The 27,454-nt window shown below is 35.2% G+C and overlaps 5 protein-coding genes across 10 annotated transcripts; 3 read left to right on the forward strand and 2 right to left on the reverse strand.

Moving 5' to 3' along the window:
- Positions 1-254: 254 nt before the first annotated feature.
- On the forward strand, positions 255-8,915 carry LOC141713680 (TGACG-sequence-specific DNA-binding protein TGA-2.1-like). 4 transcript variants are annotated; one of them, XM_074517197.1, is made up of 10 exons: positions 255-482; positions 5,336-5,409; positions 5,502-5,651; positions 5,889-5,969; positions 6,045-6,104; positions 6,266-6,343; positions 6,566-6,602; positions 6,754-7,025; positions 7,725-7,973; positions 8,475-8,915. In XM_074517197.1, the coding sequence occupies exons 3-10, from the start codon at positions 5,547-5,549 to the stop codon at positions 8,619-8,621; spliced, it is 1,029 nt and encodes a 342-aa protein (XP_074373298.1). In that variant the 5' UTR covers positions 255-482; positions 5,336-5,409; positions 5,502-5,546; the 3' UTR covers positions 8,622-8,915. The 4 variants fall into 4 exon arrangements, with proteins under 4 accessions (XP_074373298.1, XP_074373299.1, XP_074373300.1 ...); XM_074517198.1 differs by having other exon boundaries at positions 5,509-5,651; XM_074517199.1 differs by having other exon boundaries at positions 5,336-5,404; positions 5,509-5,651.
- A 498-nt stretch (positions 8,916-9,413) lies between these two features.
- Positions 9,414-15,316, forward strand: LOC141713681 (uncharacterized). Of its 2 annotated transcripts, none has more exons than XM_074517200.1 (7): positions 9,414-9,546; positions 10,371-10,511; positions 12,854-13,639; positions 13,823-13,954; positions 14,285-14,376; positions 14,629-14,697; positions 14,842-15,316. In XM_074517200.1, exons 2-7 carry the CDS (start codon positions 10,382-10,384, stop codon positions 15,307-15,309), a joined length of 1,677 nt encoding a protein of 558 aa, XP_074373301.1. In that variant the 5' UTR covers positions 9,414-9,546; positions 10,371-10,381; the 3' UTR covers positions 15,310-15,316. The 2 variants fall into 2 exon arrangements, with proteins under 2 accessions (XP_074373301.1, XP_074373302.1); XM_074517201.1 differs by having other exon boundaries at positions 14,879-15,287.
- A 1,198-nt stretch (positions 15,317-16,514) lies between these two features.
- LOC141711173 (F-box protein At2g32560-like) lies at positions 16,515-18,934 on the forward strand. Of its 2 annotated transcripts, XM_074513600.1 has the most exons (3): positions 16,515-17,151; positions 17,417-17,496; positions 17,671-18,934. In XM_074513600.1, exons 1-3 carry the CDS (start codon positions 16,597-16,599, stop codon positions 17,924-17,926), a joined length of 891 nt encoding a protein of 296 aa, XP_074369701.1. In that variant the 5' UTR covers positions 16,515-16,596; the 3' UTR covers positions 17,927-18,934. The 2 variants fall into 2 exon arrangements, 1 of the variants encoding a protein (XP_074369701.1); XR_012571252.1 differs by lacking the exon at positions 16,515-17,151 and having other exon boundaries at positions 17,158-17,496; positions 17,649-18,934.
- A 1,453-nt stretch (positions 18,935-20,387) lies between these two features.
- LOC141711174 (transcription factor bHLH106-like) lies at positions 20,388-21,982 on the reverse strand. The gene is made up of 2 exons (XM_074513601.1): positions 21,678-21,982; positions 20,388-21,022 (listed from the first exon to the last, which is right to left on the reverse strand). Exons 1-2 carry the CDS (start codon positions 21,909-21,911, stop codon positions 20,594-20,596), a joined length of 663 nt encoding a protein of 220 aa, XP_074369702.1. The 5' UTR covers positions 21,912-21,982; the 3' UTR covers positions 20,388-20,593.
- Positions 21,983-23,033: 1,051 nt separating this feature from the next.
- LOC141713682 (putative auxin efflux carrier component 1b) lies at positions 23,034-26,397 on the reverse strand. Its single transcript, XM_074517202.1, has 6 exons — positions 25,161-26,397; positions 24,238-24,511; positions 24,062-24,147; positions 23,838-23,995; positions 23,658-23,734; positions 23,034-23,575 (listed from the first exon to the last, which is right to left on the reverse strand). The coding sequence occupies exons 1-6, from the start codon at positions 26,296-26,298 to the stop codon at positions 23,509-23,511; spliced, it is 1,800 nt and encodes a 599-aa protein (XP_074373303.1). The 5' UTR covers positions 26,299-26,397; the 3' UTR covers positions 23,034-23,508.
- Positions 26,398-27,454: the final 1,057 nt, after the last annotated feature.

A 27,454-nucleotide genomic window follows, 5' to 3' on the forward strand; every position in this document is an offset into this window, starting at 1 on the left:
TTTTTGAAAAGTTTGAATTTTATCCGAGCCGAAACCGAACCTTTATTTGAGGATTTTAAATCCCGACTATTTATCATAACTTTTTAACCTGATTTTTTTCGAATTTTTAACGGATTCAGAAAAAAAAAGAGGTGCGCATAAACTCACAGGAAAAAGTTTTTTTCCGAATCGGATTTTTCAAAACATTTTCAGAATTATTTTTTTCGAAAGGATGAGGTTGAGACCAGAAGAAACCAAAACGTCACGCATCTCTCATCTCCCCCCAACCCTCTCTTTACTTTTTATTATTTTTCAGTTCTGTAATGTTCCCTTTTCCCATTTAAAGAATTCGAAAAAAAACTCAAAAAAATTATAAACTACTTGTGGAATTTTATTTCTCAATAACTCAAAAAATCAAAGGAATTGCAGTAGTAGATCTTCTTGTTGTCTGGTCAAACCCCACAAGTCTCAAGTCAACGCAAAAAGCTCAGAACTTTCCTAAGGTACTATGCTCATTTCATGACTCAATTGCTGTTATATATACTTAAATGTTGAATCTGATTAGTTATTTATATTTTTTCTTATTTTGAATTCTATGTTGGGTTGTTATTGTGTGTAAAGATGTAATTTTTATGCTGTAAAATGACTGTTTTGTGGTTTTGATTTGTGATTTGAGTTGGGTTTGTTGTATTTTTATCTGGGTTGGTTTTGTTATGTGGTTTAGGAGTGTTTTTGTTTAGTGAATTTTAGGGTGCTATATGGTTGCGAAAAGTTGTGTTTTTCGGGTTGGTTGAAATGAATGGCTGAGGTATAAGGTGGATAAATGTGAAATTGTGGACAGATTTTAGGTGGGAGAATTATGTATGAGGGAAGATCAAAGGGAGCGTAGAGTGTAAATTTTGTAGGCTGAGCTTGAGAAGAAATGGGGGAAGGATAAATGAGTAATTATTTTTAAACAGGTGGTGATGGAGTGGATGAATGAACGACTTAAAATTACGAAACGGGATAGTTGAACCGGTGTTAGTTGATGCTCTTTCTTGTTTAAAACAATGTTTCTAGCATTTAGGATCACATAAAAAGATTTTATTGATAGTCGGAAAGTGGAAACAGTTCGGCGAGTCCTTCACCTTGAAGATAAATGGTTGAAGTTGTTGGGTGCTGTGGACCTTCTCAACCCCAAAGCTCACCACTGGGAGCCCCACTAGGAATTTGTAGTAAACCTGAGCTTTAATAAAACTGTTGGGTGCTTCTGCCTATCTCAAATCCAAAAGTTAGCTCGTAGGGTTAGGAATCCAATTACGCAATTAATCAGCGTCCTGCCTCTTTCACGATGTATATGAGATAGCCCAACAGAACTAATGGCCCTAGACTTCAATATTCAGGTGTGCCGACAGATAGTTTAGTATCGTAAAACAATGAAGCTTGATTCTAGTTGGGTGATAATACACAGAGGTAGAAAGCGAACAGTTCCATGAAGTCATAATGATGAATCTGATCTTATCAGAAAAAGAAGACGATAGACGAGGAAGCTTGATTACAGTATTTTGTTTAGGTACAAAACTCAAAAAACCTTATGATTCAGGACCGGTCGTACCCGAAATGAAATGAAAATCCGACTGAAGTTTCGGCAAAAGAAAGAATGACGAAAGGATTAGATTAGACCAGAAGAAACCAAAACGTCACGCATCTCATCTCTCCCAACCCCCTCTTTACTTTTTATATTTTCAATTATGTAATATATTGTACTTCCGTTCAAAGAAAACGAAAAAAACTCATAAATTATAAAAACACTCCACTTATTAAAAATTATTTCTTCAGAACTCAAAAAGTTAAAAGAATTGCAGTAGATCTTCTTGTTTTTTGGTCAAATCTCACAAGTCTCAAGTCGACGCAAAAGCTTATAATTTTCCCAAGGTACTATGCTCATGAGTCATGACTCAATTGCTGATGTAATATACAGACTTGTTGAATCTGATTAGTTCTGTATATTTACTTATGTTGGGTTGTAACTGTATGTAAAGTAGTTTTTTTGTGCTGTAAAAGGTGACTTTTTGGTTTTGATGTGTGATTAGAGTTAGGTTTGTTGTACTTATTGGCGAATTCTTGTGGGTTGGTTCTGTTATGTGGTTTAGGATTTTTTTTTGACTTTTTGTATAGTGAATGTTAAGGTGATTTATGAGTAGTGAAATAGTGAAGCTTTGCGAAAATTTTGTTGTCCGGTTTAGTTGGAAAGAATGAGTCATGAGTCATGACTGAGGTATAAGTGGAAAAAATGTGAAACTGTGAACAGAGTTGAGGGTAGGAGACTGGGAGAGAATGATGAGCGAACAAATTTTGTACGGTGAGCTTGTGAAAAATCGAGGAAGGATGAATGAGTAATGATTATCGAACGGGTGGGTATGTACTGGGTGAATGAGTAATAAATATCGAACGGGTGGGTATGTACTGGATCTGGATGAATGAATGACAAAATTATGAAATATGGATTTCGATTCACGTAGTCAGAACCCTTTTTAACTTTGTTCTCATTTAACGAATATTACATGTGTTTCTTAATTTAAGTCTTTGTTTTTCATTTTTCCCAAATTATAGAGTTGAATCGGTGTTTTTAGTTGATTTCTCTTTCTTGAAGCCATATTTCGTGCATTTAGATTTAGGTTTGCATAAAAAGATTCTATTGATAGTGGGAAAGTGCATACTATTAGGCAAGTCCTTCACTATAAGATATATGGTCGAAGTTGTTAGGTGCTATTGCACCTTCGCAACCCCAAAAGCTTCCCACTGGGAGCCCCACCTGGAAATTGAAATTGTTGGGTCCTTCTGGCCTATCTTAAATCCAAAAGCTAACTTGTAGGGTTAGGAATCCCATGACACAATTAATCAGCACCCTGCCTCTTTCACGACGTATATGGTAAAGCCCAACAGAAGGACTGGCCCTTGGTTTTAATCTTCAGGTTTTCTGACAGATAGTTTATTATCGTAAAACCATAAAGCTTGATGCTAGTTGGTAATAATAAACAGACACAGAGGTAGAAAGCAAGCAGTTCCATGAAGGCATAATGATGAATCTGATCTTATCAGAAAAATAAGATGATAGATGAAGCAGGGAGGTTAATGGAAATAGTAAGGTGTGTGTCAAATTGCAGCTGTCACAACTTACTGATAGTCAAAAAATACAAGGAAAAAGGACAAAAGGTCCTCTGTGTAAAGGAAATGATTAGTAGCAACAAAATATAGAAAAGAGGAGCAACTCCTAGCTATAAACTCACAACTTATATAAGGCCTTTAGAAACTTCACAAGACCTGATGCAAAAGCTGAGACAACTACATGTGAAGGGCAGAAGGGGTAATCGATACATTAAAGACAGTATCAAAAGAAAATCTATTAACATAAGTTGGGTTATGTTATGTCAAAGTAACACGAAGGCATCAAAAGACAAAAATAGCAAATTCGGGGCATGTAAAAGAGGACCATAAAATACCATATAAGATAGTATAATTGTTCGGGCCATGTATCTAATAATTGAAACCGATGTCTTTTGTGAGCATGTGTAAGTGTATATATTTTATTCAGTTTTGTTTTTACTTTTGTCCATCGTGTGTGACTTGACTCATGTTTATGGCTTTATTTATTATAAAATATGTCTTCCTCTCGTCTAATGTAAAACAGCTCAAGATCTGATAATAAAATTTGGTTACTGTATATTTTGCATGTTCAAGGATCAATACATTTTGGTGATCGTAGTCCTTGGTTGTATTGTGATTCATAGGATAGCCCTCATGACAGTTAGGCTGTGTTCACTTATTTATATGGAATGAAATTGTGGAGAATGGAACAAGATTTATACTCTTATTTTAGGAGAATGTTTATAATTTTAATCACGACCTTCTCCCCATTCAAGCACTTTAAATTACTTCAAATTAACACTCTAACCCAACTTTTGTGGAAGGAATGTTTTATTCGCCTTCTTCCTCATTTTCCCTACAATCTTCATCATATAAAATTTTACTCTCTAATGTTTGTTCACTTTTCTACCCTACATCCTTTCTTTCTCCTTACATTATATTCACAATATTTCATTCCATTTACTTCAAGTGGACACAACCTTGGTTTTATTAGAATGAAATGTGTTTAATTAGAGGAACAAAGGTGATGACATACTTTAGTAGAACAATCACAGCAAAATTATGGATATATACATACATTAGTAATTAGTATAATTTATTGGGGATGAAGTGTACCTTTATGGAACATGTCACATCATGCCTTCAGCAATGAATCATGTGAAGCTTATTATATGAACCTTACAGATGTCTTCTACAACGCAGCTACACACATAACCATGCCAGTTTATATAAGTCAGCAACATTTTCTTGTGCATATTAATTTTGCTTTCTACCTTTCCATTGCTTATTTTACGCGTGACTTTGCCCTTTTGGCATTAGCTACGTGATCATTAAGCCTTGATCACTGCGAACCATAATAGGTAAAGAAAACATCAGAGTTGGTGTTCTTTGGGAGTAGGTCTGTTACTTTACAGTGCATACCTTAAAACCTATTAAAGATCAACGATATATAATTTTTTTTACCTCAAGCACAGAAAAGTAGCCCACTTCAAGAAATTTTCCCCGTTGCACAGCAAGACTGGCATCTCAGATTTCGGAAAACTACAGATTTTGTTATTTTTTAAGAAAGGAGAAATTGTTTGAGTACCTCACCAAATAAAAGCAGTTTCCTTTAATATCAGAAAACTTGAGTGATCATTCATAGAAGCCTTCACAAAAATTAGGGTAAGATATTTTTAAACGGGACATCATCATGATATCAATATAAGAGTAAGTTACCAAATAGTTGAAGCAAATAAGCAATATCAGGAAAATGTATAGGTTAGCTATGCAAAAGGTCAGACAGTACAATACACTCTTTTGTTGCTTGATTGGTGGGAATGGAATGAAACATAATCTTTTTTGACACTTGATCATAGAATTTATTTATTTCCTTTCAATTTCACAATTTTGAACTTGAGTTCATTCCGTTCCATTCACAAGTAAGATTATTTAAGAAACAATGAATCGTTTTATAGATTTTTTACAATCATATCATATTTTTCGATGTCACTCCTGTTAAACAAATTCAACATTGATGTGTTGCCATATTTTCTGTTTTCTACCATGGCACCGATGTCATTTAACATGGTTCCTTGCCCTTTTACTTCTCCACACTCCTTTTATTCATGATAGGTACTGCTACCTTTTTTTCTTGCCAGATGTAAGTTCAAGGTTTTCTTTTATTTTAATAATTTATTATATCTATCTTTCATCTTCTTCTTACTTCTTGATATTGACTGTATTTTAGATCCACCTTTAGAACTCCAAAGTGTAGCAGCCTCAGCGGTGGCCTTGAACTTCCGTATTAGGGAATTTGGTAAGGTGCAGTCACATGCCATTGTAATTATTGTTATGAACTATTTACTTTTGATATTATTAATCATACGAGGCACTTAATATTTTTCAATCTCTAGTTTTCAGGATTTACGGCTGCAAAAGGTTTTGCACATCCTGTTTCTATGTTTGCTTCTCAGCATGAAAACTGGGGAGAATCAAATATGGCAGATAGAAGTCCCAGGACCGACACCTCAACAGATGTGGATCCAGAAGATAAAAGTCAAAGGGTGATATATCATAACAAATCTTATATACGTGCTCATTTTAACTATATGTTCTTTCACTCGTAGTGTTCTAGTGCTGTATTCGGTATTCAGATTTAAATGTAACCTTCTTTTACACCCACTACCTGAAAAAACAGAGATAGTTATGGTGGGGGTTTCTTATATTTTGTTAGGACCTGACCGAGTTATTTTATACATTGGAAAAATCTACTGACTTTTTTTTTGTTCTCCTATATACAGTTTGACAGGGATCAATCTCGTGCTATGGTAGTGTTTTCCGATTCCAGCGACAGATCAAAAGAAAGATCTTTGGATCAGAAGGTTATATGATTATAATATTAGATATGAAATAAAGGTACTAAACTGATGCTAACTTGCTCTTTACTACAATTTCAGACTCTTCGCAGACTTGCTCAAAATCGTGAAGCTGCCAGAAAAAGCCGATTGAGGAAAAAAGTATGTTTTTTTATGTGAACCTAGCTATTTCATGCCTGTATCCTGGTTTCTTCTATGTTGTATGAGAGCTATGAGAACACGGATTAGGTTCAATGCGGAATACAGGAACATGCCTCTGACAATTTCACTTCAAATTTTTTATTTATATGCTTCTTTGGCAGGCCTATGTACAACAGCTGGAGAGTAGTCGGTTAAAGTTGACCCAACTTGAACAAGAGGTCCAACAAGCACGCCCACAGGTGTTTTCCTCCCCCCATGTGATTTTTTTCTTCTTGAATATCTGACATTTTATGAAGCTTAGCGAGGCAGGTGATAATCAAACTCATGTTCTCTTCTAGCGCTAGGAGTACCTTTGCCATCGTCTGGCACTACTTAATCATTGTATTTTATTATAATTTAAGACTAAGATATTAATTGCAATGCATATAGAGGCTGATTATGTATTTCTTCTTCGATTGTAGGGTACTTCTTCTGCTGGAGATCACTCCCATGCGACAGGTACAATAAGATGCATACATCAACTTTATGTTATCTTTCTTTTTTCCCCTGATCTAGGATACATTTCTCTCCTGTTTGTGTATCTGATCTCCTTGCAAAACTTTTGACTGATTGGTCTTGTGCTTCTTTAATTCATTGTTTTGCTATGCAGGGGCCCTGGCATTTGATGTTGAATATGCACGATGGATGGAAGAGCAAAATCGACAGATAAATGAGCTGAGGGCTGCTGTAAGTTCACATGCAAGCGACACTGAACTTCAAACGGTTGTGGGAAATGTCACTGCACATTTTGATGAGGTTTTTAAGCTTAAAGGTGCTGCAGCAAAAACTGACGTCTTCCATATTTTATCGGGAATGTGGAAAACACCTGCAGAGCGCTGTTTTATGTGGATTGGTGGTTTTCGCTCATCTGAAATTTTGAAGGTTAGGTTTTAAGTTCTATCCTTGCTATTTTCTTTGAATCACAAGGTAGATATCCACATTAACGCTGACACAATCCCGTAGTTGCAACTTGCGAGTTAAAACTCGAGCAGGGTGTAATCCATGATTTATGATCAATAGATGGTACAAGATTATTGTTTTTATTATTTTAACCCTCCCATTAATGCATCTTAGGCTGGGTACCACTTACCACTGGTAATAATTATCACTTTTAAGAGGTTATCCCTTATCACACAAGGGGTTTTGTTTTTTCTTTTCTTTAAAAAATAGAAATTTATTTTATTACACAATAATATATATAATATGCATAATTTCTTTGAGATAATATACGAGTAATGTTTAATCTTTGGTCAAAAATTGGTCAATTTGACCGCTAAAAAGGATGTGATAACTAAAGAGGGATGGAGGGAGTAGTTCTTTGATAAGTAGATCATACAGCATTTTTTTTTTCAAATAAATTTGTTTGATGATGAACTTGCATAAAATGCCTTAATGGCTATAGTATAAGTGTAAATATTTTTTTATTAACAAATTAAAGTTTCTTTAGATTAGTTAATATTTATGGGGGTTAATCCTAGTTTGAAAATACAAGTGATCTTGCTAATATTCCCGGGACTGTATTCCATGTTATTTTATTTGAATATCCTCGTTTTGTCTTCACTAAAATTGGTTCTGGTGCAGCTTCTTACAACTCAGTTGGAGCCTTTAACTGAGCAACAGCTGGCAGGTATATATAACTTGCAGCAATCATCACATCAGGCAGAAGATGCTCTCTCACAAGGAATGGATGCCTTGCAGCAATCCCTGTCCGAGACTTTAGCCGATGGTTCCTCAAGCACAGGAGGTTCCTCTGGGAATGTTGCAAACTATATGGGCCAGATGGCAATGGCCATGGGAAAGTTGGGGACTCTAGAAAGTTTTCTTCGCCAGGTACAATTCTTTGCTTTACTTGATTATAATCTGTCTCTAATTTTCAGGTTCATGATTTGATGCAAAACATTAGATTAATGAATTATGATAAATTATTGCTTCCTTGTTTTATCAACGGTCTCATAATGCATGCACTTGTGGTCCTTGGAATAACACTATCCGTGTTATAGATTCCTCTAATTTAAGTGATTTAATCTGAATTATTTTTATGTTTTCATTTTTTTAAATCCTGAATTATTTTTAGTTCTTAAGCACATATTAAGAGGTATCTTTTGATATTTATTATACTTTAGGGAGTCAAATGATTCCCTGTTAAGTTTGATGATTAAAGTGATATATGGCATTCAGTTAAATGACCACTTTGGTATTTAAATAGATAATTATTTGGTATGTTCAACATAACTTACAACGATTCTGTCCAGCTTGCACCGGCAGCTTTACACGATATGTACCTACTTTCTGATTTTGTCAATGATGCTTGTTGTTTCTTACTCTTACCAGGCTGATAACTTGCGGCAACAAACTTTACAACAAATGCACCGCATACTGACGACGCGACAATCTGCCCGAGCCTTGCTTGCAATACATGACTATTTTTCTCGGCTTCGAGCCCTAAGTTCCCTCTGGGTTGCAAGGCCACGCGAATGAGGATTATAGATCCACAAGATACCCCGAAAGTTACCCCCGGAGTGAAGTAAAACAAAGAGAACCGAAGCTTAGGAGATGTGGAAGAATACCGCGGACCTTGGTTTTTGTTGTTAATGGGGGCAACATATGCTATAGTCAAGTAGCTTCGCTTAATAAGCACAGTGACCAGAGTTCAGTGATTGTTGTATGCTAAAAGTTTAAACAGGATATTTTTAAATTAAAGGAATATAGGCTTGCGAACTGAGGATATGGTGTAAAATTTGGTTTATAATCTGATATGACTGTTTGCACAAAGGAGACGAAACAAATTTAGAATAGAATATCTCCTAATACAGGTAGAAAATGGTTGAGGAATGCTAAAACTCGTAATTAGACTCGGCAATTTCGTACATGATACAAAAACACAATATAAAAATCAATTTACATCAACATATGACTATCTTCGCTAGTTAAATTGTTAAAAGTTCCGATTACAATATTTTGTTATTAAATTTTTAATTGTTAGTTAAAAATTAAAAAAAGTAGTAATATTTCAAGATTAAACTTTTTAAATGATCTTCAACAATTTAATCTCACAATCCTTCTTCTATAATTAACTTATAATTAACTTGTGAAAAGTAGGAGTGAGTAGGGGAGTGAGTAAATTAAAATCAAAAAACCGAAACCGAGCCGAAAAAACGAAAACCGTCCCAAAAAAACCGAAATCGACAAAATCGAAAAAAATCATAACAGAACCGATATCCGATATAAGAATGGGCCAGAGCCCAATAAATACCCAACCCACAAACAACACTTGCTTCATTTTAAAGCACAAGTAAAAAACACAATTAAATAAATAAAATATCTATCCAATCCACCCCCAAATCAAAAGAACGCTGATCAGTTCGTAACCCTAGAAATCAAATTCACATCGATTTTTCACCAGGTTCGTCTCTAATTAATCCAATTCTCATAAATTTATATTTTCGAATCGAAATTTTAAAACTTATTTATTTAAATTGCGGCCTCTTATGTTAATTAATTTCGACATTTTATTCTCATAATTTCATGGTTTGTTTGTTTTTGTTTATTTTATAGCTTCTAAATAGTGTTAACATTGTTGTATTTATTTGTGATTGTGTATATATTATCCACTTTTTTTGTCGTTAAAATTGATTTGTTGTATATGATTGATATTGGTAACTTGTTATGGTTTTTATTGTTATCTGATGTGTGTATAAATACCGTAAATTGTCACTCCTTCGAGATTAATTTCTCGCGGAACCTTGCGGTTTATGGTTCTAATTCATTGACTCGACTGCTGTTTAAAATGGATTTTTTGTTTCAGCACTGAAATTTGTAGTCTCTAGATAAGTTATTGCGTTACGAATATTTTAGTGAGAATTTTGTCGGGTCAGCTTAGTCAGCTGCTCGTGTATTGGGTAAAATGATCTTGTAGTCTTCTTTGCTCGAATGAGTATTCAGAAGTCGAGAATAGTGGAGCCAATGGATTGTGATCGGTACACCAGTTTTAGTTCTGTTTGTCATTGAATTTGGGGTTTTTTTAGCCATTTTCTATCAACCGCATTTTTACTGAAAACCTCTATTTGATTTACCGTTTAAAGTTCAAGCCCATTGTAAAGTTATAATTTTTATTGTACTTGATTTGAGTTGGTCTTTTTAATCCTCTTTAATGGTACATCAAATCTCTGCCAATTTTTTTGAGTTTTGTATCCTCTATGATTGCCATATTGAGTTTGGTGATTCCAGGTGTTAGATATATGGACTCAAACTTGCCATCTTCTCCGGCAGACAGTGACTCTGCAAAGGCTGCATTCCGTAAGCCCTCTAATGATGTAGTTAATCGGAAGTATAGGCGTAGGTCTCCAGTTGACGGGTCATCTTCTGACGGTTAGTTCTTTCATGCATATTACATTTTTATAGTTTTGACGAACATTATCTATGCTTAAGATTTAATAGAACCTGATAATATGTTTTCAAGGGCGTTGATGAAATTGTGAAAATTTGTTATTGTCCTCAAACTTTGTTTAGATTACTGATGCATCACATATATATGTATGTGTATGTGTGCATGTAAACAGTTTTAGTTTAGACTTCCCTTAAGAAATATATGGCTTCTGATGGTATGTACTTTATGCAAACATTGAGATTGCATTTCAAAATCACATCTAGGAGCAGGCTTGGTATTAGAACAGGTTAAATGTCATGTGAGAATAAAGCACGAGATCTGCAAGCAGTAGAAAGAATTTTGTTGATAGTGTCGAAGTATTACGTATATCCATACACACCATACGTGTCCTAATTAAATTTTAGCAATCTGTTCCTGAATTTTAACGGGTCTTGTGTGTACATGCATAGGTCAACAATCTTAAGGTCAGAATATTTTGAAGTTAATAATCTGTGTTTGAATAGTATACCTGGTATGTTGATTTGATGAATTTGACATATTTTTCAACAAGATAAATAAGAGGTGGACTTGCACTCGGCTATCTAGATATCTTGAATGTGAAACTTTCTGTCAACTGGTTATTCACATGCTCTTACACTGTATTTTAGACCAATTGTTCAGTTTTATTATGTTGCTATTACTTTCTACTATGCTACTGTGTGTATTTAACTTTATATCTATGCTTCTTCTGTTGAAGGTAGACTTCAATGCGCTTATTCTCAGAGCAGTAGAATTTGCTTAGAGAAATCTTTTTTACTAAGACTGTGTTTGTTTCAGTTAAATTAGTGGGAGTAAAATGCACTTTTTGTCCTGGAATATAATATATTTCGTTTTGATGGCTGTTTTTGGATTTGGAACTTTGATGGCCTCTACTTTATTATATTAGAGCTATTTATAGACTTCCGTGGAATACGCTTAACTATGTCAATTCGTACATGGATAATTTTATTTTTTATCACTGTAAATTTTAATAAATTATCAAAATCATCTGTCACACACACTCACACACTAACTACAAGTTAATGCCAACCAAAGAATCATGAAACTGGACGATTTGAGCCTTCATTTAATGAACAAGGATTCTGAACCTTGATTGTTGGAAAAGGTCATGAAACTTCTCTGAAACATTGTCGATGTACCCTTTATTTTACTGACCCTCTCCCTGTTTGCCATCCTCAACCTGCTTCTCATTGCAACCACCATTGTTATGCAGTACAACCAGCTACATTCTTAATTAGCAAAAGAAGAATAGTAAAAGAAGAAAGACCCGTATATGTTCTTACATGATATACCTCTGTTCTAATGGTCCAATCTATCCATCATTGTTATCTTCCTCATACTTCATGATTCTTACAAGTACGAGACGAGATCAGTCTCTGTTAAGTGTCAACCATATCAGCACCTTTTCAACTTCTAATCCTTGGTCTTTAACGCTGCCATGGTGTGTGCTTTTTCCGCTCAGTATCACGCCCAATCACCTCTATTGCAGCCTGTTTTCTTCTACAATATAATCTCTTCATTCCATCATCAAAACCCAACTCGAGAATAAACAATTTTCTCAGTTGTAGTCGTCTTTTCCATCATTAAAATCCTGAATTTTGGATTATTGAGTGGGTTTTCAAGAGGGTTGTTTATTTAGCAAATGGCTACTGAAGGGGAAAAATAGTTTGATGGGTAATTAGTCATGGTCTACATGTTTTGATTATGTTACCTGGTAAAATTGAAGATTATATGAAGGAAAGGCATGTTGACAAGGAAAAAATGCAGAAGATAGAAGAGATTGCCATAAATTAGTGAACTAATTAGTGTTTATAAGTAAAATGGCCAGATTGCCCTTGTTTGAACTATCACCGTACTCTGTATTTGATGAAAGTTCCTTAACTGCATTAAATTAATAAATTGAGGCCTCTAAAATGCTGATACTAAAATACAGCCACCAAACTGCATTTATTATAATTCAGTTCAACAAAGAGGAAATTACTCAAATTATTGGTGATTTAGATTAGAGATGTTATGTGCCTACAGATGAGGAGCCTTTAGGCTCGATGAGAATTGAATTGTTGATGTTTTTTGAGGATTCAGTGTATTTCTAATTTTTGTTTCTAGATTTATAGAGAGCAAAAATGGTTTTCCACTTGTCGCTTAATTTCTCAAGGCTCGAGAGCATCTCTAAGAATACTTTTAAATTGTTTTAGGCTATCCTGTGGTAATTTGAATGATCTTGTTGATGAGTTTATTTGAACCAGTTTGTGAAACCAATTTGTGAGTTCTTCTCTAAATGCAGGAAGTCCTAATGGTGCACGTGAGTCCAGCCCTGTCGTTGCCAAGGAAAATTCTGCAAAATCTTTTGATGATCGTCGGAGACAGGATGATAGAAGAGACTCGGGAAGAGAGTATGGTAGGAGTCAGTATGGTCGTACAAATGATTCTCATAAACATTATGGTCGACATTCCTCAAGGAGTACAGATAGTTACCATCGATATGATGACTACAAACGTGAAAAATGTGTGGATGAAGATGAGAGAAAATATCCGAGGTCATCTTCCCGTTCTAACAGAGATTTGAGGGCTGGCAATCATTCTGATTATGCAAGTCGAGATAGTCAGCAGAACAGATCAAGAGATGATAGGCATAGTTCTGACAAGTACACCCGTGGAAGAACTGATATTTCTGGCTACAGAAGCAGGGATAGATATGGAGGATCTTCACCTGTTGAGTATCAGAACAATAAAGATAGGGGATCATCACCTGACAGAGTTGGTTCTGGTGATAGGCAGACCAACTTAAACAGTGGAGTGAAGTACGGAGAGCTTGATAAACATAGAGGAACGAAACATGAACGTGATGATAAACAGGACTTTGAAAGACGCCACAATTCAACTTCACGAAGGGATAGTTCAGGGGCTTCCGGAGGTGAAAATAAAGAATCAGATCGCCAGAGGCACTCTAAGCACGAAAAGAGGGAAGTGGCAGAGAGGTCTGAACGTAGAACTTCTTTTAGCAGCGGAAGTCATGAAAAGAAACTGAAGCTAAACAGCTTTGATGGAAGCAAGGACCAAGGAAAACATGGTATGGTCCTGTGTTTTATGCACTCATTCTTGATCCTTCTTTTAGCAGCATCTGAATCTTAAATTTTTTTGTTTTGGATAACTATCTTTGGATATTATATACTGCTTATGATGTGAAGCTATATCTCTAATATGCTTATTCATGCTTAATTTAGGTAAACTTTTTTTAAACTTGCAACTGTAGGAAATGAAAAGGAGCATTTTACTTCACAGCAAGCTCAGACGTATGTTGGTAAAGTTATTCCAGATCAGGGGGTTTTGAAAGATTCTGATATAGATGCTGCTAAAGTTGCTGCAATGAAGGCTGCTGAACTAGGTAAGTAGCTCTTGTATGTTAAGAGTTCTATCTCATAATTGTGGATGAAAGTAACTAGTGTTGTCATGGACTCATAGTTCAGTTTTAGAGCTAATTAGTTTAATTTGAATTTTAGTTTAATTCAGATATTTTTGTGTATTAGCTAGTACTATTGTTTTATTTTTTTATTGCTCCACTTATGCTTCTCCGTACGAATGAATGTTAATGTTTCTTGTAGCGTCGATAAGTTCCAATGATCCAGACAAAGCAACGTTGCTTTGATTTTTTAGTAGGGACTTCATTACATATATAGACTACTGACTTTTTTATCTGTGGTTGAACTCTCTTTAGTTAACAAGAATCTAGCTGCAACGGGGGGCCTGACCACGGACCAGAAGAAAAAGATGTTATGGGGAAGTAAGAAGAGCACAACCGTTGAAGAGGTAATTTCTTATTGTTTTATTTGAAATTTTCATCTCTTTGCTGGCCCCCTCCCTTTCTATATAAGCAGCGAGATCGACTGGTATTAGATTCAAAGTCTTGGTTTAACTACAATCACCAAAATAATTGTCTAGTGTAAAAAATCTTCAATCTTCTGAAATGTAAAATAATTGTTACATTTCAGATGTTTCAAGTTATTTATCATGTGTATTCTTGTTTGTATGCTTTGCACAATATCCTCCGAATACTCGCAGGTCACCCAACGATGGGATTCATCCCAGTTCTTGGATCGCGAACGGCAAGAGAAATTCAACAAACTCATGGTAAGCAATGTAGTCTATTATTTTATTGATTCTAGAATCAGGAATACAAGTGATAATTAGTATATTGCTTCTTAGTATTATGGATCAGCAGATAGTGCTTTCTCATACTTTGTCATTTTTTCCGTCCTACTAACACACTTTTAGAGTCTGAGGTTACATTGGTACCTATGGCGGATTGTAGGGTGTAAAGGGAGAGCTCAAAGCGGAACAGAAACCGAACCAGCAAGAAGGAAGTGTGGTCCATACAGACAAGCAGAATCAATTGCAGCTGGATTTGGAAAAGCAATATACCGCTGGACTACGTCGAAGAGATGGACGTACAGTCGGACTGGGTTTGTAGGTATCTGTGGCGAATTATTTTTAACTTGTGTAATGAATTATAGTTGCACATTGTTGTACAAGTTTGAAGTGATGGGAGCCCATGCAGGACATGAGTCTACTTTTTCTTTAAACCTTATTTCTATGATAATGCTGGGGAAATGTGATCATGCTATTAAACGTTCAGTATACTGCAAGAATTTAGATCTAAATTTAAGATTGCCATTGATAAATGATCAGTCTGACATTGAAATATATAATGTTTTTTCTTCCCCGTCAGTTTTGATATGGTGATTCTTATTACGGGTACAATGGCCAATTTAAGAGATAATGTGTATCACTAGTTTTTTTGTCGACAATTTATTATACACACGTCGGAAATCGAACTCCTCAGTTTTGACATGGTGATTTTTATTACGGCGGTACAATGGCCAAATTAAAGAGAGAATGTGTATCACTAGTTTTTTTTAGATAACTTATTATACACACATCGGAAGTTGAACTCCTCAGTTTTGACATCATGGTGATTTTTATTACGGCGGTACAATGGCCAAATTAAAGAGAGAATGTGTATCACTAGTTTTTTTGTAGATAACTTATTATACACACGTCGGAAGTCGAAATCTTGACCTTCCTTATGATCAATATTGGAAACCTCCATCAAAATCATTATTGAATACACCCCGTAGATATATGAATATGATCCATGAATATTTTATTTTATATATTTGTGATCATCAGATTATCTCTTCGTCTGCTGTGCTGTGACAGGTGACATCATATCTGTAACTAAACAGATGCCCTCTTCAATAATACATTTTTAAAAGTTGCTCATCGCCATCACTCTGTGTCGTCTTCTAACTTTCTCGATTACACTCGAAACTTCTTTTGTTTTTTACACTCGAACTTCTATTATACTCACTTAAATTTGAAGGACGGTGGTTCATACGCATGTCGAATCATATACAATAAGTTACGTACACTAATTTTCTGATTTTAACGCCGTAAAATAAATTACGTACTTCTTTCATTTCAAAATAGTATCAATTTCAAATGTTGTCCAAATTCACATTGTATTTTTCAAAATTACTCTTTATTTTTTTATTTTTTTTAAAATTAAGTCCATTTCAGATATTTTCAGTTTATATTATCGATGTTAACTATATTTAAAAATTTCAATTACCAATAATTTTTTTTAATATCCGTTTTTTTTTAAATGAGCTACAATTTGAAATGAAGTATCTTCCAGTATTATCATGGTCCAGGTTATATTCCGGAAATACCGATCATATTTTGTGAATACACCCTTATATTTTTTAATTTTCAGGGGTACTTTCATATATTTTAAAAAAATTCATAATACAAAAATATAAAATTTTGTTTTAGGGGGACACGTGTTCCGGTATCCCTTACTAGATTCTCCCTGTTAGAATCCCAAGCACCAAAAATCATGTCATTTTTTTTATCTTTTTCTTTAACAATCTCTAACCAATTTGCCTGTATTAGTTTTCATCTTCTTCTAATAATCTGTAAATCTAGGAAAGCCTCTTGTTCATTTCCTCATATTTCCTCTTGTTCATCATGCTTGCTGTCCAAGTTATGATTATGGAAAGTGAAATAGTAAAAATTATACTGGCCTGTCTTTTTGGAGCACTATTTTTAACTTTCATGTACTGGTTCAAAAGGAGTAGAGATAATATATCATCTGTTAAATTTCCTGTGCTCTACATTGAAGATGTTGTGGAGGAGAAATATTTACTTGATCTACCTGATTTAGCCTTGGACTGCATTCTGAAAAAACTTTCAGCACCAAATCTAAGTAGAATGTCAAGGGCATCTACTACTTTGCGGGGTATGTGTACAAGTGATCATTTATGGGAGAGGCACATGAAGAGAAAATGGGGAGGACTTATCGGAAATCTTGCGTATAATGAATGGAAATGGAGCATTGATTCAAGAAAGCACCATTTAGCTGTAGAATGCTGCAAGAACAATGGATTTCTTGCGTTTTTTTGGTCTAAGTGGGATAGTAGGGGTGAGCTGAGTAGTACATTACCTGTTGATTCTATCATGGCTTTGTATCTGTCTCTTGAGACCGGGAAGTTCTGGTTCCCTGCTCAAGTCTTTAATCGCGAGGTAATTTTCTTGAAACTTTTTAAATTTGTATTTCTAGTCATGGGCGGATCCAGAAATTTTTCTTTAAATACATTTTGGACAGACACCCTTATATTTTAGAATTTTTTGAAAAACGTAAAATTTGAGTTTTGGGTTTGGGTGGATACGTATCCCCTGGTGCTTCTTACGAGATCCGCCCAGAGTTACTTGCTGATATATGGCATTGATAGCTGAAAGATCAAGGTTAATATGCTCATTTGTTGAAAGTGATAGCTTTGAGATGCAGAATGGGGATTTTGGGTTTTTGCTATCATGTTATGATGCTGAACTTAGCTACAATCGTGTCTGGGGCAATTTCAAAGCGAGGTACACAAGCCTTTTTCTTGAAGTTTTTTTTGTATTATGATGTTACTTGTCTAATTTTTACCATACAAATCTTGAAAAATGACTATACAATCGCTATTTACTACTCACAAGACTAATAATTGTTGATCTTCGCTTGTGGACTGCGATCAAAGTTCAATGTTTTCATGTTTGCAGGTTCTCGTCTGAAGGGATACCAACTATGGAGCCTAATATAGAGTGGACTAGGCTAAGAGCGCCAGCAGTAGAAACTGGACCGCACGCTCTTTATCCCTCAGATTCTCTGGATTACTTAAAACCTGGGGATCACATTGAAATTCAGTGGAAACGAAGAAAAGAAATTCCATACGGTCACTTCATAATACGATACTTTTGCAGCCATTGCAGTTTCCACTCGGATCCTGTTTTTGTTGGATTTGCTAAGCAGACCTAACTCCACATTAGTAGTATGATATTGTCACATTAGTAGTATGATATTGTCCGCTCTGTGCCGAGCCTGCACGGATATGTTTTTGAGTCACTCTCAAAAGGTCTCATACTGATGGAGTTATCTGGCTGCTTATATCCTAGCAAACTGCCCTTCCCACACACAATGTGAGACAACTCCTAACAGTTTTGCACATCCGAGTTAAGTAGTTCAGCGACATTGGCATAGGTTACGTGAAAAATAGCAAGTGCAAGCTAAGTTGTTTTAGTCTCAGTGAATTTTTATGTTCCTTCTCATCATGGCTTTGTTATCATTTAGACATCGTGTTGTTCAAATAGCTTTAATGATTAGCAAAATAAGCCACTGCATTTCCTTTGTTATCCGTTACTAACCTAGCTGAGTACATCAATAGCTTCTTTCATGACAGACAAAGTGGTGCTGGACTTCAACCAGTATGACCCTGGCTCGCGATGGAGAGAAACAATCATACTATGGAGTAATCATCGTGAAATAGGCGATGGAGTAGATGGGTTTTTCGGAGGAATCAGAAAGATTTACAACAAATACGAGATATCAATGTGGCAGCAGCACTGGCCACCAGAAGCCATGTAATCACAGTTCATGTACACAGCTAGTATGCAGTATCGACGTTCATGAACTTGTATGATAATGGCGGATGTTACAGTTACAGCTTGTATGGTAATGTAATGTGCTTGCTTTAATTTTATGCAACACCTTGTCTGCGAGAGAGATATTTCTCCAGTGGATTATCGATATTAGTGTTAGAATATGCCTTGAATCGGTAAATGCCCCAAACGCTGGGGTTGTATTTTGTGCTCGGTAACCAACAACATTACAGGAACACTAGAGGCCGGTGTATAAACTTTTCAATTTCGGCAAAATTGTACAATAGTTTTCGCTAAATTCATCCCCACGCGGGAGTTGGAACAACATTTTGCTGAAGAGTATAAGATCACGTTGTAGTCTTCGAGGAGATTTAAAGATATATTTTATGCTAGCAATCCTTTCTCCAAAAAAAATGGTATTTATAATTAAGGCCCATCACTTGTAGTAAGTATCCCATCGTGAAGTAACAGGCCCAACTGCTTATGCAAAACAGCCTAGAAGTGAGCATGCAACACTATCTAACTTATTACCTCTATTTTAGCCTGCGGGCCCACAAACATCAGAGCTATAATTCGAGTTGAACGGTTCTAGTTGCTCGAACCCGTATACTAGCTCAATTCAAGTACAAGTTGAAACTCGTTTAGTTAGACGAGTTGAATCGAGTATGTGTTGAACCCGAATCGATTAAATTCGTCTCGAAACTCGAAAACTTGGCTTGACTCGAACTCGAAAGTGAACCTTTTTATATTTTACATTAATTATTACGAAATGTTATTTTCAATTTTTATAAATCAAAAAATAATTACGCTCTTTTATCTTTCAACAACTTTTAAATTGATAAGCTCCCGAATTTGCCTGCTTTAGTTAAGATTAATTTTGTGAATAAAAACAATTTATTAATTTAAACAAGTCGAGTTCGGAAAACATAACCGAACTGGAACTCGTTTATCACTTACCCGGCTCGATTCGACCCGAATTACGGCAACGAAACAATGGCGGGGAGAAGTTGTTTGGGGGATAAAGTAAAGAGAGAGTGGTGGGGTTTTCATGTAATGATTGCAGTGTTGGACAATCTGTGTTGAGTGGGGACAGTGGCCGAGCACGCCATGGACAGGCCCAGTGACATACACAGATACTACAACATTGTAGTACTAAATTTTTTATTGATGTAAACACATAGCAAGCATATCTGTGCATGCAGCGTCACGCTGTTTGCTCGCCCTGGCTCGGCTCCTTGGTTGCCCCACTCCAAACCACGCCTGCACTCCCCTCTTCCTTTTGTCGGCCTCCTTCCATTGTGCTTTATTCTCGTTCCTCCCGTTTAATTCTATACAGTTTCCTTCTGGGAATCTTCCTTCTTCTCGTTACTCCTTTTTTTTTTAATATATGACGTTTGACTTTCTGCCACATATCTTTAGGAGGTTTGACCGTATAGTTAAAATATATTTTTTTTAAAAATTCTTTTTGTGAATAAAAATTTTGATCTCATATTTTTAATTAAAAAAAAGAATTTCTTAAAAATAATAATTCTAGCTACGTAATCAACCCATCTAAATATGTGTGACAAAAAGTCAAACTTTATATATTAAAAAACATAGGGAGTATTAAATATTGTTGAAAAATGCGATGACATTAGACGATATACATTTTCAATTATCGAACAAATATCTCGTCTCATTTATAAATTCACCAAAATATAATGTCAATATTTTTAAATTATTATTGAAATAATACAAGATGATCGTAAAAAGGATATCATGTTCGACACAGATTCCCCTCGCATCTCAAGATGATTGTCAGAGAACTAAGAATCGTATCTCGTATCATTAACAATATAAACGCATAAAAAATTGTCATTTTGTAGAAAATTATTGTACTTAAATTCGAAGAGAGTATACAAAATTATAGGGCCGGATAAGAAAATTTAACCAAAAGTAAAAATTAATTCATCGAACCTCGTAGAATTTGCTCTCGAATAACATCAGTCTATTCCAATGATGCAAATATGATCACCGAAATGCTGTAAACTAATGCATTTTTACGATACTATTTAATTATTCGACGCTGCCTCTTGAATCGATCCCCAAAATGACAACTGGATCGATGAACTAACAATCTCAGCTCTTCCCTCAGAAACTCAACAACCTCATTCTTCTCATCAATTTTATCAGGAGCCAAGATCATCACATTTCTGGTACGGCCACCAAACGTGACCATTTCGGCCTTCAAAGGACTCAACCGCAACGATTTTAGGGTTTGAATGAGCTCCGCGATGAGATCAGACCGATCATCGCAGCAGAAAGAGGCCTTAATTACCAGTGATTGATGATTATTGTTGAAGAAAAAATCAGTAGCCACGATCACGTCGTCTGTGTCCGAAGGGAACGATGATTCGAGCTGCATTATGTGGGAGGATTGTTGTTTCAGCTCTTTTACTTGTTCCACAACTTTTGCTAGCAGTGAAGCTTTATCTGTCTGCACGATTACTCAACGTACGGTTAAACCTCCATGAATGAATACAGTCGGGACCGGTAAAATTATTCGTTTATCGAATATTCATTTATCGATGTTCTACTGTACTTAAAAAATAATAATTTAAGATGAACCCTTAATACTAGTAGTACTGGTATTTAGTATTTTTTTTTTGTTACAAACTCGTACATATATTGTACCGAGATATAATAGAAAAAAAGTTTTTTTTTATACAATAAAATTTATCATCTAACGTAAATGCCCCGAAAACTTAGACAATAAAGCCTTGAGACCTGAAAAGGGTGAAGTTCTTATTAATCCTGCCTATTCAGCTTCAGCCTAGCTAGATGTGAATATTTGAACATAAAGTCAAGCATATCATATTAAAAGATAAGTTAACGGTTTTTCTAAAATCTAAATTTTCAGGCTGTCGTTAGAAGTTTTCCTAAAATCTAAATGTTCAACTAATATTTGAACATAGGCTACGATCTAGGCTGAATTTCGAAATTTTAATATATTTTTTTAAAATCGACACATTTAGTTAAAAATCATTAGAAAAAATATTTTAAGTCATGAGATATCGTACTGTTTTAAAATTCTGATTCCGCAATGCACATACGAGCACATGTACATGTAGTAAAGGGATGAGAGTACTAACTTTGGAGTTGCAAGGTGGGAGAAGAGTACGGAGAGTATCAAGATGAGAATTGATTCTTTGCCTGCGACGTTTCTCAGCTTCTTTATGGTTACTGCAAGCCGCTGCACTTTTCGCCTCGGCGGATGTTTCCGACGAGCTACACATGCTATGCATTGTCGGAGCGAGATCAGTGTCTCCGACGATGCACTTGCGAAAATCTGAGCCTTTCGACCACGCTTCTGCTGGTGGTTTCATCTTTAGTTTTGTTGCTTATCTGATGAAGCCTTTTTGTGCCTTTCAAAGTAGCCTTTTTATACTCTTTTGTTTTTTGTGAGGCACTTGCACTAAAGCTTATATTTTTAACCTTTACTTTGTACACCCATATTTTCAATATCTTTTTTTAACCGGTTTTCTAACGTGTGCTCAAGTTCACGCAATGAGCACTAACTCGCATAAATTTGGTGTATTTTGATTGATACTCTAATTATAAATATTGATGGATTCCTGCATTTACAACAACTCCGCCAATAAAAATGCACCAAACTCATAAAATTTAGTGCTTATTGTGTGCACTTGAACACATATTAGAAATACCGTTCTTTTATATAGTGATAATGATGATATTTGAGACTCTACCGGAAATTATTGTAAAATAATAAATATTGGTGATGGGTTTTATCAAAATTAATAAATTATATATACAAGTACCGATGATTGTTCGGTTATATTTTACTATTTGTTAAAAAAATATATTATTATCATCAAGTGCAATAATATCTAACTCCTTAAAATTTTAGAAAAACTGTTAACTTAAAATTATTTATATATCATAACTAAAATTGATGGATCAATTAAGTTACTGCTAAATTATACTCTATTTGTCCCGTTAGGAAGTATAAATTGGGGGACGGGGAGCCAACATGATACTGGTTTTTATCAAAATTAATAAATTATATATACAAGTACGGATGATTGTCCAGTTATACGTTACTATTTGTTAAGAAAATATATGATACTATTATTAAGTGCAATATCTAACGTCTTAAAATTTTAGAATACCGATAGCTTAAAATTATTTATATATCATAACTAAAATTGATGGATCAATTAAGTTATGCTAAATTATGCCCCTCTGTCCCCACATGAAGTATATACATCGAGGACAGACACGTATTTTAATATTTCTTCATCATATATTTGTATAAATTATTTTATTTATTTTTTCTTATGAATAAAAATTGATATTTAAAATTTAATACAGAAAAAAATATATTTTTTATTAATCTTAAAATACTTGTCTAACATTGGAAAAATATTGTATACATTGAACAAGTATAATTAATTAGTAGATGATCTATTCAAAATGTAATATAATTAATTTGTTGCTAATTAAAAGTTAGGTTTTTTGTTTTAATTTGTAGAAGTTTGTAAAAAGAAGATCGGTAATTTGCACAACTGGATTACTCGTTCAATACATTGTTGTGTTCTCTCTAACCACACAGCAGACTTTCCTTTTTCATATTTTCATGTACTCCCTCCCTCTCCGGTCAGTTGTTTACGTATATTTCGAGGTTTCAATAAATTATAGTTTCATAATATTTTTTTTTCAAAAAAAATTCTGAATAAAAGTTTAAACATGAAACTTTTTCTCAAATTTTTTTAAAAAAAAAAATATTATGAAAGTATACTTTAAACTAGCATTAAAAACGTGCTGAAAAATAACGTAAACAATTCAGTGAGATCGAGGGAGTATAGCTTCTTCTCCAAACTCTCTTCTACAGAATCAGTCAGCTACACATTCTAGTATCTTGTTTGTTAGATGCCACCAAAATACATAAGAAAACATCCCATGTTACACCATCAGCAAGATGTAGTAAACTAGTGTAATGGGAAGAGCTATCAGCATTCCAAATATAACCCTGCACCATATTCAGTTTTCGAGTTTTAAGTTTTGAAATGACTTGCTAATTGTGAATTTATCATCAAGTTTCGACGTCTTACCCAGTGCTAAGTATATCAGGATGAACATTGTACTCCTTGGCAAAGACGAACGGGACAATTCCTTGCGGAAGGGCTGCCTGAAAAGGCAAACAGACCAAATGCAGGTAAGCTACTGAACTAGGATAGCGCAAGGGTAGAATTTTACACTCAACTTGACAAGTAGGTTTGAGCACGGCTTACCTGAACAATGGCAATATGGAGCAGAACTCCTCTCAAACCAACCACGATAGAAGCACCAGCCATGACTGCAGGACCTGTAAGGAATCTAATAGCCATAGCAAAGGTAGCCACTTTGTTCCCACATGCGATCATTCTAGGCTGCAATGCCATAAATAGACCTGCAATCGATTTTGTGTTAGATTGCTAGCGGATGTATAACATCACTAGAACTGACTGGAACATACCAAGACTAAACATTGCCATCCCAAGACCAGCATCAGAAAGTATGGCTATTGATTTTGCAATTATAGCAGGCATTTCGACATCCCATCTGGAAAATCGAAATTTGAACAACGATGAGATACTAAAGGATCATAGTTGGAGACGAGTATTATAGTACATAATTCAAAAACTTGCATACTTGTATGAGACCAAAGACCAGGCAAGTCCGAAAAGGCTAGAGTATGTGTTTGGATTGCGGATGAGTTTCCTCCATACCATGATCAAAATAAGTCTGGTCATGACACTAGTAGGTGGCATGGCTATAGGCTTGACTTCCCCATTGGCCAGGGATTTCGGATGCAACTCAACAGAGCTTGAACCAAGCTTCGGTAGCATTGGGACTTCCCGTTCAACTCCAATCTGGACTTGTCTGTTTTCAAAGCTAAACTCATCCCGACGAAATTCATCATAATCTAATTAGCACACAATTAGTTAGATATATGAGATACCATACCAAATAAGTTACGATTAATTTTTTATATTAACCACTGTCAAACTACTTGATTCGTATAACCAGTGCAGAAATATTTAGATCGAGTAATAAAATAACTCTACAACATTTGTGGAAATCTGTTACCGGAGAACAGAAGTCACACCACACTTCTCACAAGTATACTACATTACTTTGGCCACAATATAAATTGGATGGTTACCAAACATTAAAACTTACAGATTCTTTCCTGTAATATTTTGTAGTTGATCGTTCATGTTGAGTTAATTCTATTCAATATAATCTCTTTGCATTTCCAGTACTGTGATTCTATAGTATGAAAACTAAGATCATTCCTCTACAAAGAACTTTACCATCTTTGCCGCAACATTGATCTCTCTACAATATTCTAGCTAAAAAATTGAGTCTTCAGCTACAATTTTACTTGCACTCCTACCATCGCAAAGTTAAAGTTTCAATACAATAGGGACGAGACAAGATTAAGGTATCTTAGCAAATAAAGAATTACAGATTCAACAAGACATACAAGTCCAAGATTCAAGAATATCTATGATCATTAGAAACTTCAACAAAATATGCTCTATGTTCCAAGAAACATAGAATGAAAGTACCTTTGGCATGAGCAGCTCCATTAAGATCATTGCCATACTCTCCTCCTCTAAACACATGAATCCCTCCTTCAGAAACCGGGGAAGCGCTCGAACTCCAAACAAACATATGAAGATCTTTGCCACCATCTATCCCATTAGCCTTCTTCTTTGCTCCCGGTCCCGAAACAGGCGAAAAAATTCCAGCACTAGGTGGTGCAGGGTACCCTGCATTCCCCTGCCCATAAACCACATTGCCCTTACTCTGATTCCCAAATCCCCCTGTTCCTCCACTCTCATCGAAACCTAAATTCCCAAAATTCGATTGCCTTGGACTCACATTACTAGCATTCTTTCCATTCATCATTGAATAAATATCACTATGATTAAAACTAGAACCTCTAGGTGTTGGATTTCTTGATGACTGAAGAGAATAAATCTCAGCATTACTCAAATTTGATGGTCTTGGTGTGTAAGAAACACCAGAATGATGTCCATGTGACATCCTGGAGAAAATCTCAGACCTCGAACTAGTCGATTTTCGAACAGTCACATGAATTTTCCCATCTTCACCAAGCTCAGCCTCAGTTTGCAATGGCTCTTTACCATCTAATGATAAAACATCAGAATCAACTTTAAATGATATTATAGAGTTAGCATTATCAGGAAATTGCTCAGCAATGAGAAGCCTAGCTCCCCTGTACTCAAACAAGAAGAGCATCAAAGTGTACCAAATAATACACTGTAAAACAACAATCTGCACCATTAGACTCCCTGAGGCATCACCATACATGCCTTTTAAAAGTGGAATTCCCATTACAAGAGTGTTGGGAAGTGTGGAGAGTGAGAAAAAAGTAATAGACCATTCAAGAGAGCCTGCAGAACTGGTTCTTGACCAAATGGCTAAAACAGCAAGAACTATGAGTTTTTGAAGTGTATCAGCAGCTATGAACCTGAAGTTCATTGTGTAAGGATTGTTTGTAGAGATGAAATGAAAAGAGAGTAATGGGACTGCAAAGAGAGCTACAAATCTGTTGATGCCTGAACATTGATCAGGTGTGAAGATTTTCCACCATTTTACTGAACCATAAGCCAGTATCATGGCTACATACAGTGGAACCACAGCTGTGAGTACATGGTAAAAATCTGTTAAAGTTATCATTTTTCTTGCTCAAGTAAGGGTTTATGTGGGTTTAAGAAATATCAAGATTGAAAGCAAACAAGTATTTGTATGGAGAGAGAGAGAGAGGTGTTTAAGAAATACCAAGACTGAACACAAACAAGTATTTGTATGGAGAGAGAGAGAGAGAGGTTTAAAAAATACTACCAAGATTGAAAGCAAACAAGTATTTGTATGGAGAGGGAGAGAGAGTATTTATGAACACACACACACACAGAGAGGTTTAAGAAATACTACCAAGATTGAAAGCAAACAAGTATTTGTATGGAGAGAGAGAGAGAGAGAGTATTTATGAACACACACAGAGAGAGAGAGATGAGTGGGGAGGGAGAGAGAGAGAGAGGCAGAAAACAAAGTGATGGGGTCATTTAGTAATAAGCATAGATGGCAGACAAGAGAAATTAAAAAGCATAGTCAGTTGAAGAAAGCTTTTTAGTACTATGTAGACTAGTTGCAGTACTAGTCTTCTTAATGATCATCATGATGGCAAGATCTCTGTATCTTTTGTGTATGCATCAGTGTATGTATAAATATAAATTTATTGTTGAAGAGGGGTATCTTACAACAAAAGGAAAAAGTAGCAAACAACACAAAACTGGGAAAGATGGAAATAAAAGAAAGAGGACACAAAACACAAAAGTGGGAAAGTGAAAACAAACCAAACAGAGGTGTTGAACTGGTTCACTGAAGCAGACTGGGCCTGTAAGATTCTCTTACACTTTTTGGAATACAGTTGTACATTGTCCATTCTATGCAAGCAAGTAAAGCTTCATTTCTTCATTCCCTGTAAAGAAAAGTTATTAGAAATGTGAGTTCATGTTAATTACAGAATTTAGGCCTCCAATTACTATTAAATCTTCATTTTATCGCAGCCGCTAACCTCCGGGTGCGTACTGGGTAAACTCTACGGCTCACGCAATACACTACAAATAAGATAAACTGCACTTAAACGACAGACTCTGATTCTCCTCTGAAAATTTGAACATGTGACCAAGAGGATAATTATCCCTTTTTTAATCGACTGAGTCAACTCTTGCGGACTATCATTAAATCTTCTTATTACAGTTTTTTAAATATTATGAATAGATTAAACAATATGACCAACCCTGAAGCCTACATAAGGGTAAAAGGAGCCGGA

The sequence above is a fragment of the Apium graveolens genome, chromosome 3 (assembly GCF_009905375.1).
Source record: "Apium graveolens cultivar Ventura chromosome 3, ASM990537v1, whole genome shotgun sequence".
In the NCBI taxonomy this organism is placed as follows: domain Eukaryota; kingdom Viridiplantae; phylum Streptophyta; class Magnoliopsida; order Apiales; family Apiaceae; genus Apium; species Apium graveolens.

Excerpts from the sequence above, each read along its gene's own strand:
- LOC141713680 (XM_074517197.1), top strand. The coding sequence starts at position 5,547 with ATGTTTGCTTCTCAGCATGAAAACTGGGGAGAATCAAATATGGCAGAT. Across the intron at positions 6,105-6,265 it reads AAAGCCGATTGAGGAAAAAA|GCCTATGTACAACAGCTGGA; the intron begins GTATGTTTTTTT and ends CTTCTTTGGCAG. Across the intron at positions 7,974-8,474 it reads TAGAAAGTTTTCTTCGCCAG|GCTGATAACTTGCGGCAACA; the intron begins GTACAATTCTTT and ends TACTCTTACCAG.
- LOC141713681 (XM_074517200.1), top strand. The coding sequence starts at position 10,382 with ATGGACTCAAACTTGCCATCTTCTCCGGCAGACAGTGACTCTGCAAAG. Across the intron at positions 13,640-13,822 it reads CAAGGACCAAGGAAAACATG|GAAATGAAAAGGAGCATTTT; the intron begins GTATGGTCCTGT and ends TTGCAACTGTAG. Across the intron at positions 14,698-14,841 it reads AGAAATTCAACAAACTCATG|AGTCTGAGGTTACATTGGTA; the intron begins GTAAGCAATGTA and ends ACACACTTTTAG.
- LOC141711173 (XM_074513600.1), top strand. The coding sequence starts at position 16,597 with ATGCTTGCTGTCCAAGTTATGATTATGGAAAGTGAAATAGTAAAAATT. Across the intron at positions 17,152-17,416 it reads CTCAAGTCTTTAATCGCGAG|AATGGGGATTTTGGGTTTTT; the intron begins GTAATTTTCTTG and ends TTTGAGATGCAG. Across the intron at positions 17,497-17,670 it reads TGGGGCAATTTCAAAGCGAG|GTTCTCGTCTGAAGGGATAC; the intron begins GTACACAAGCCT and ends TCATGTTTGCAG.
- LOC141711174 (XM_074513601.1), bottom strand. The coding sequence starts at position 21,911 with ATGAAACCACCAGCAGAAGCGTGGTCGAAAGGCTCAGATTTTCGCAAG. Across the intron at positions 21,023-21,677 it reads TCCCACCTTGCAACTCCAAA|ACAGATAAAGCTTCACTGCT; the intron begins GTTAGTACTCTC and ends GTAATCGTGCAG.
- LOC141713682 (XM_074517202.1), bottom strand. The coding sequence starts at position 26,298 with ATGATAACTTTAACAGATTTTTACCATGTACTCACAGCTGTGGTTCCA. Across the intron at positions 24,148-24,237 it reads TGGTCTTTGGTCTCATACAA|ATGGGATGTCGAAATGCCTG; the intron begins GTATGCAAGTTT and ends TCGATTTTCCAG. Across the intron at positions 23,735-23,837 it reads TCCATATTGCCATTGTTCAG|GCAGCCCTTCCGCAAGGAAT; the intron begins GTAAGCCGTGCT and ends TTGCCTTTTCAG.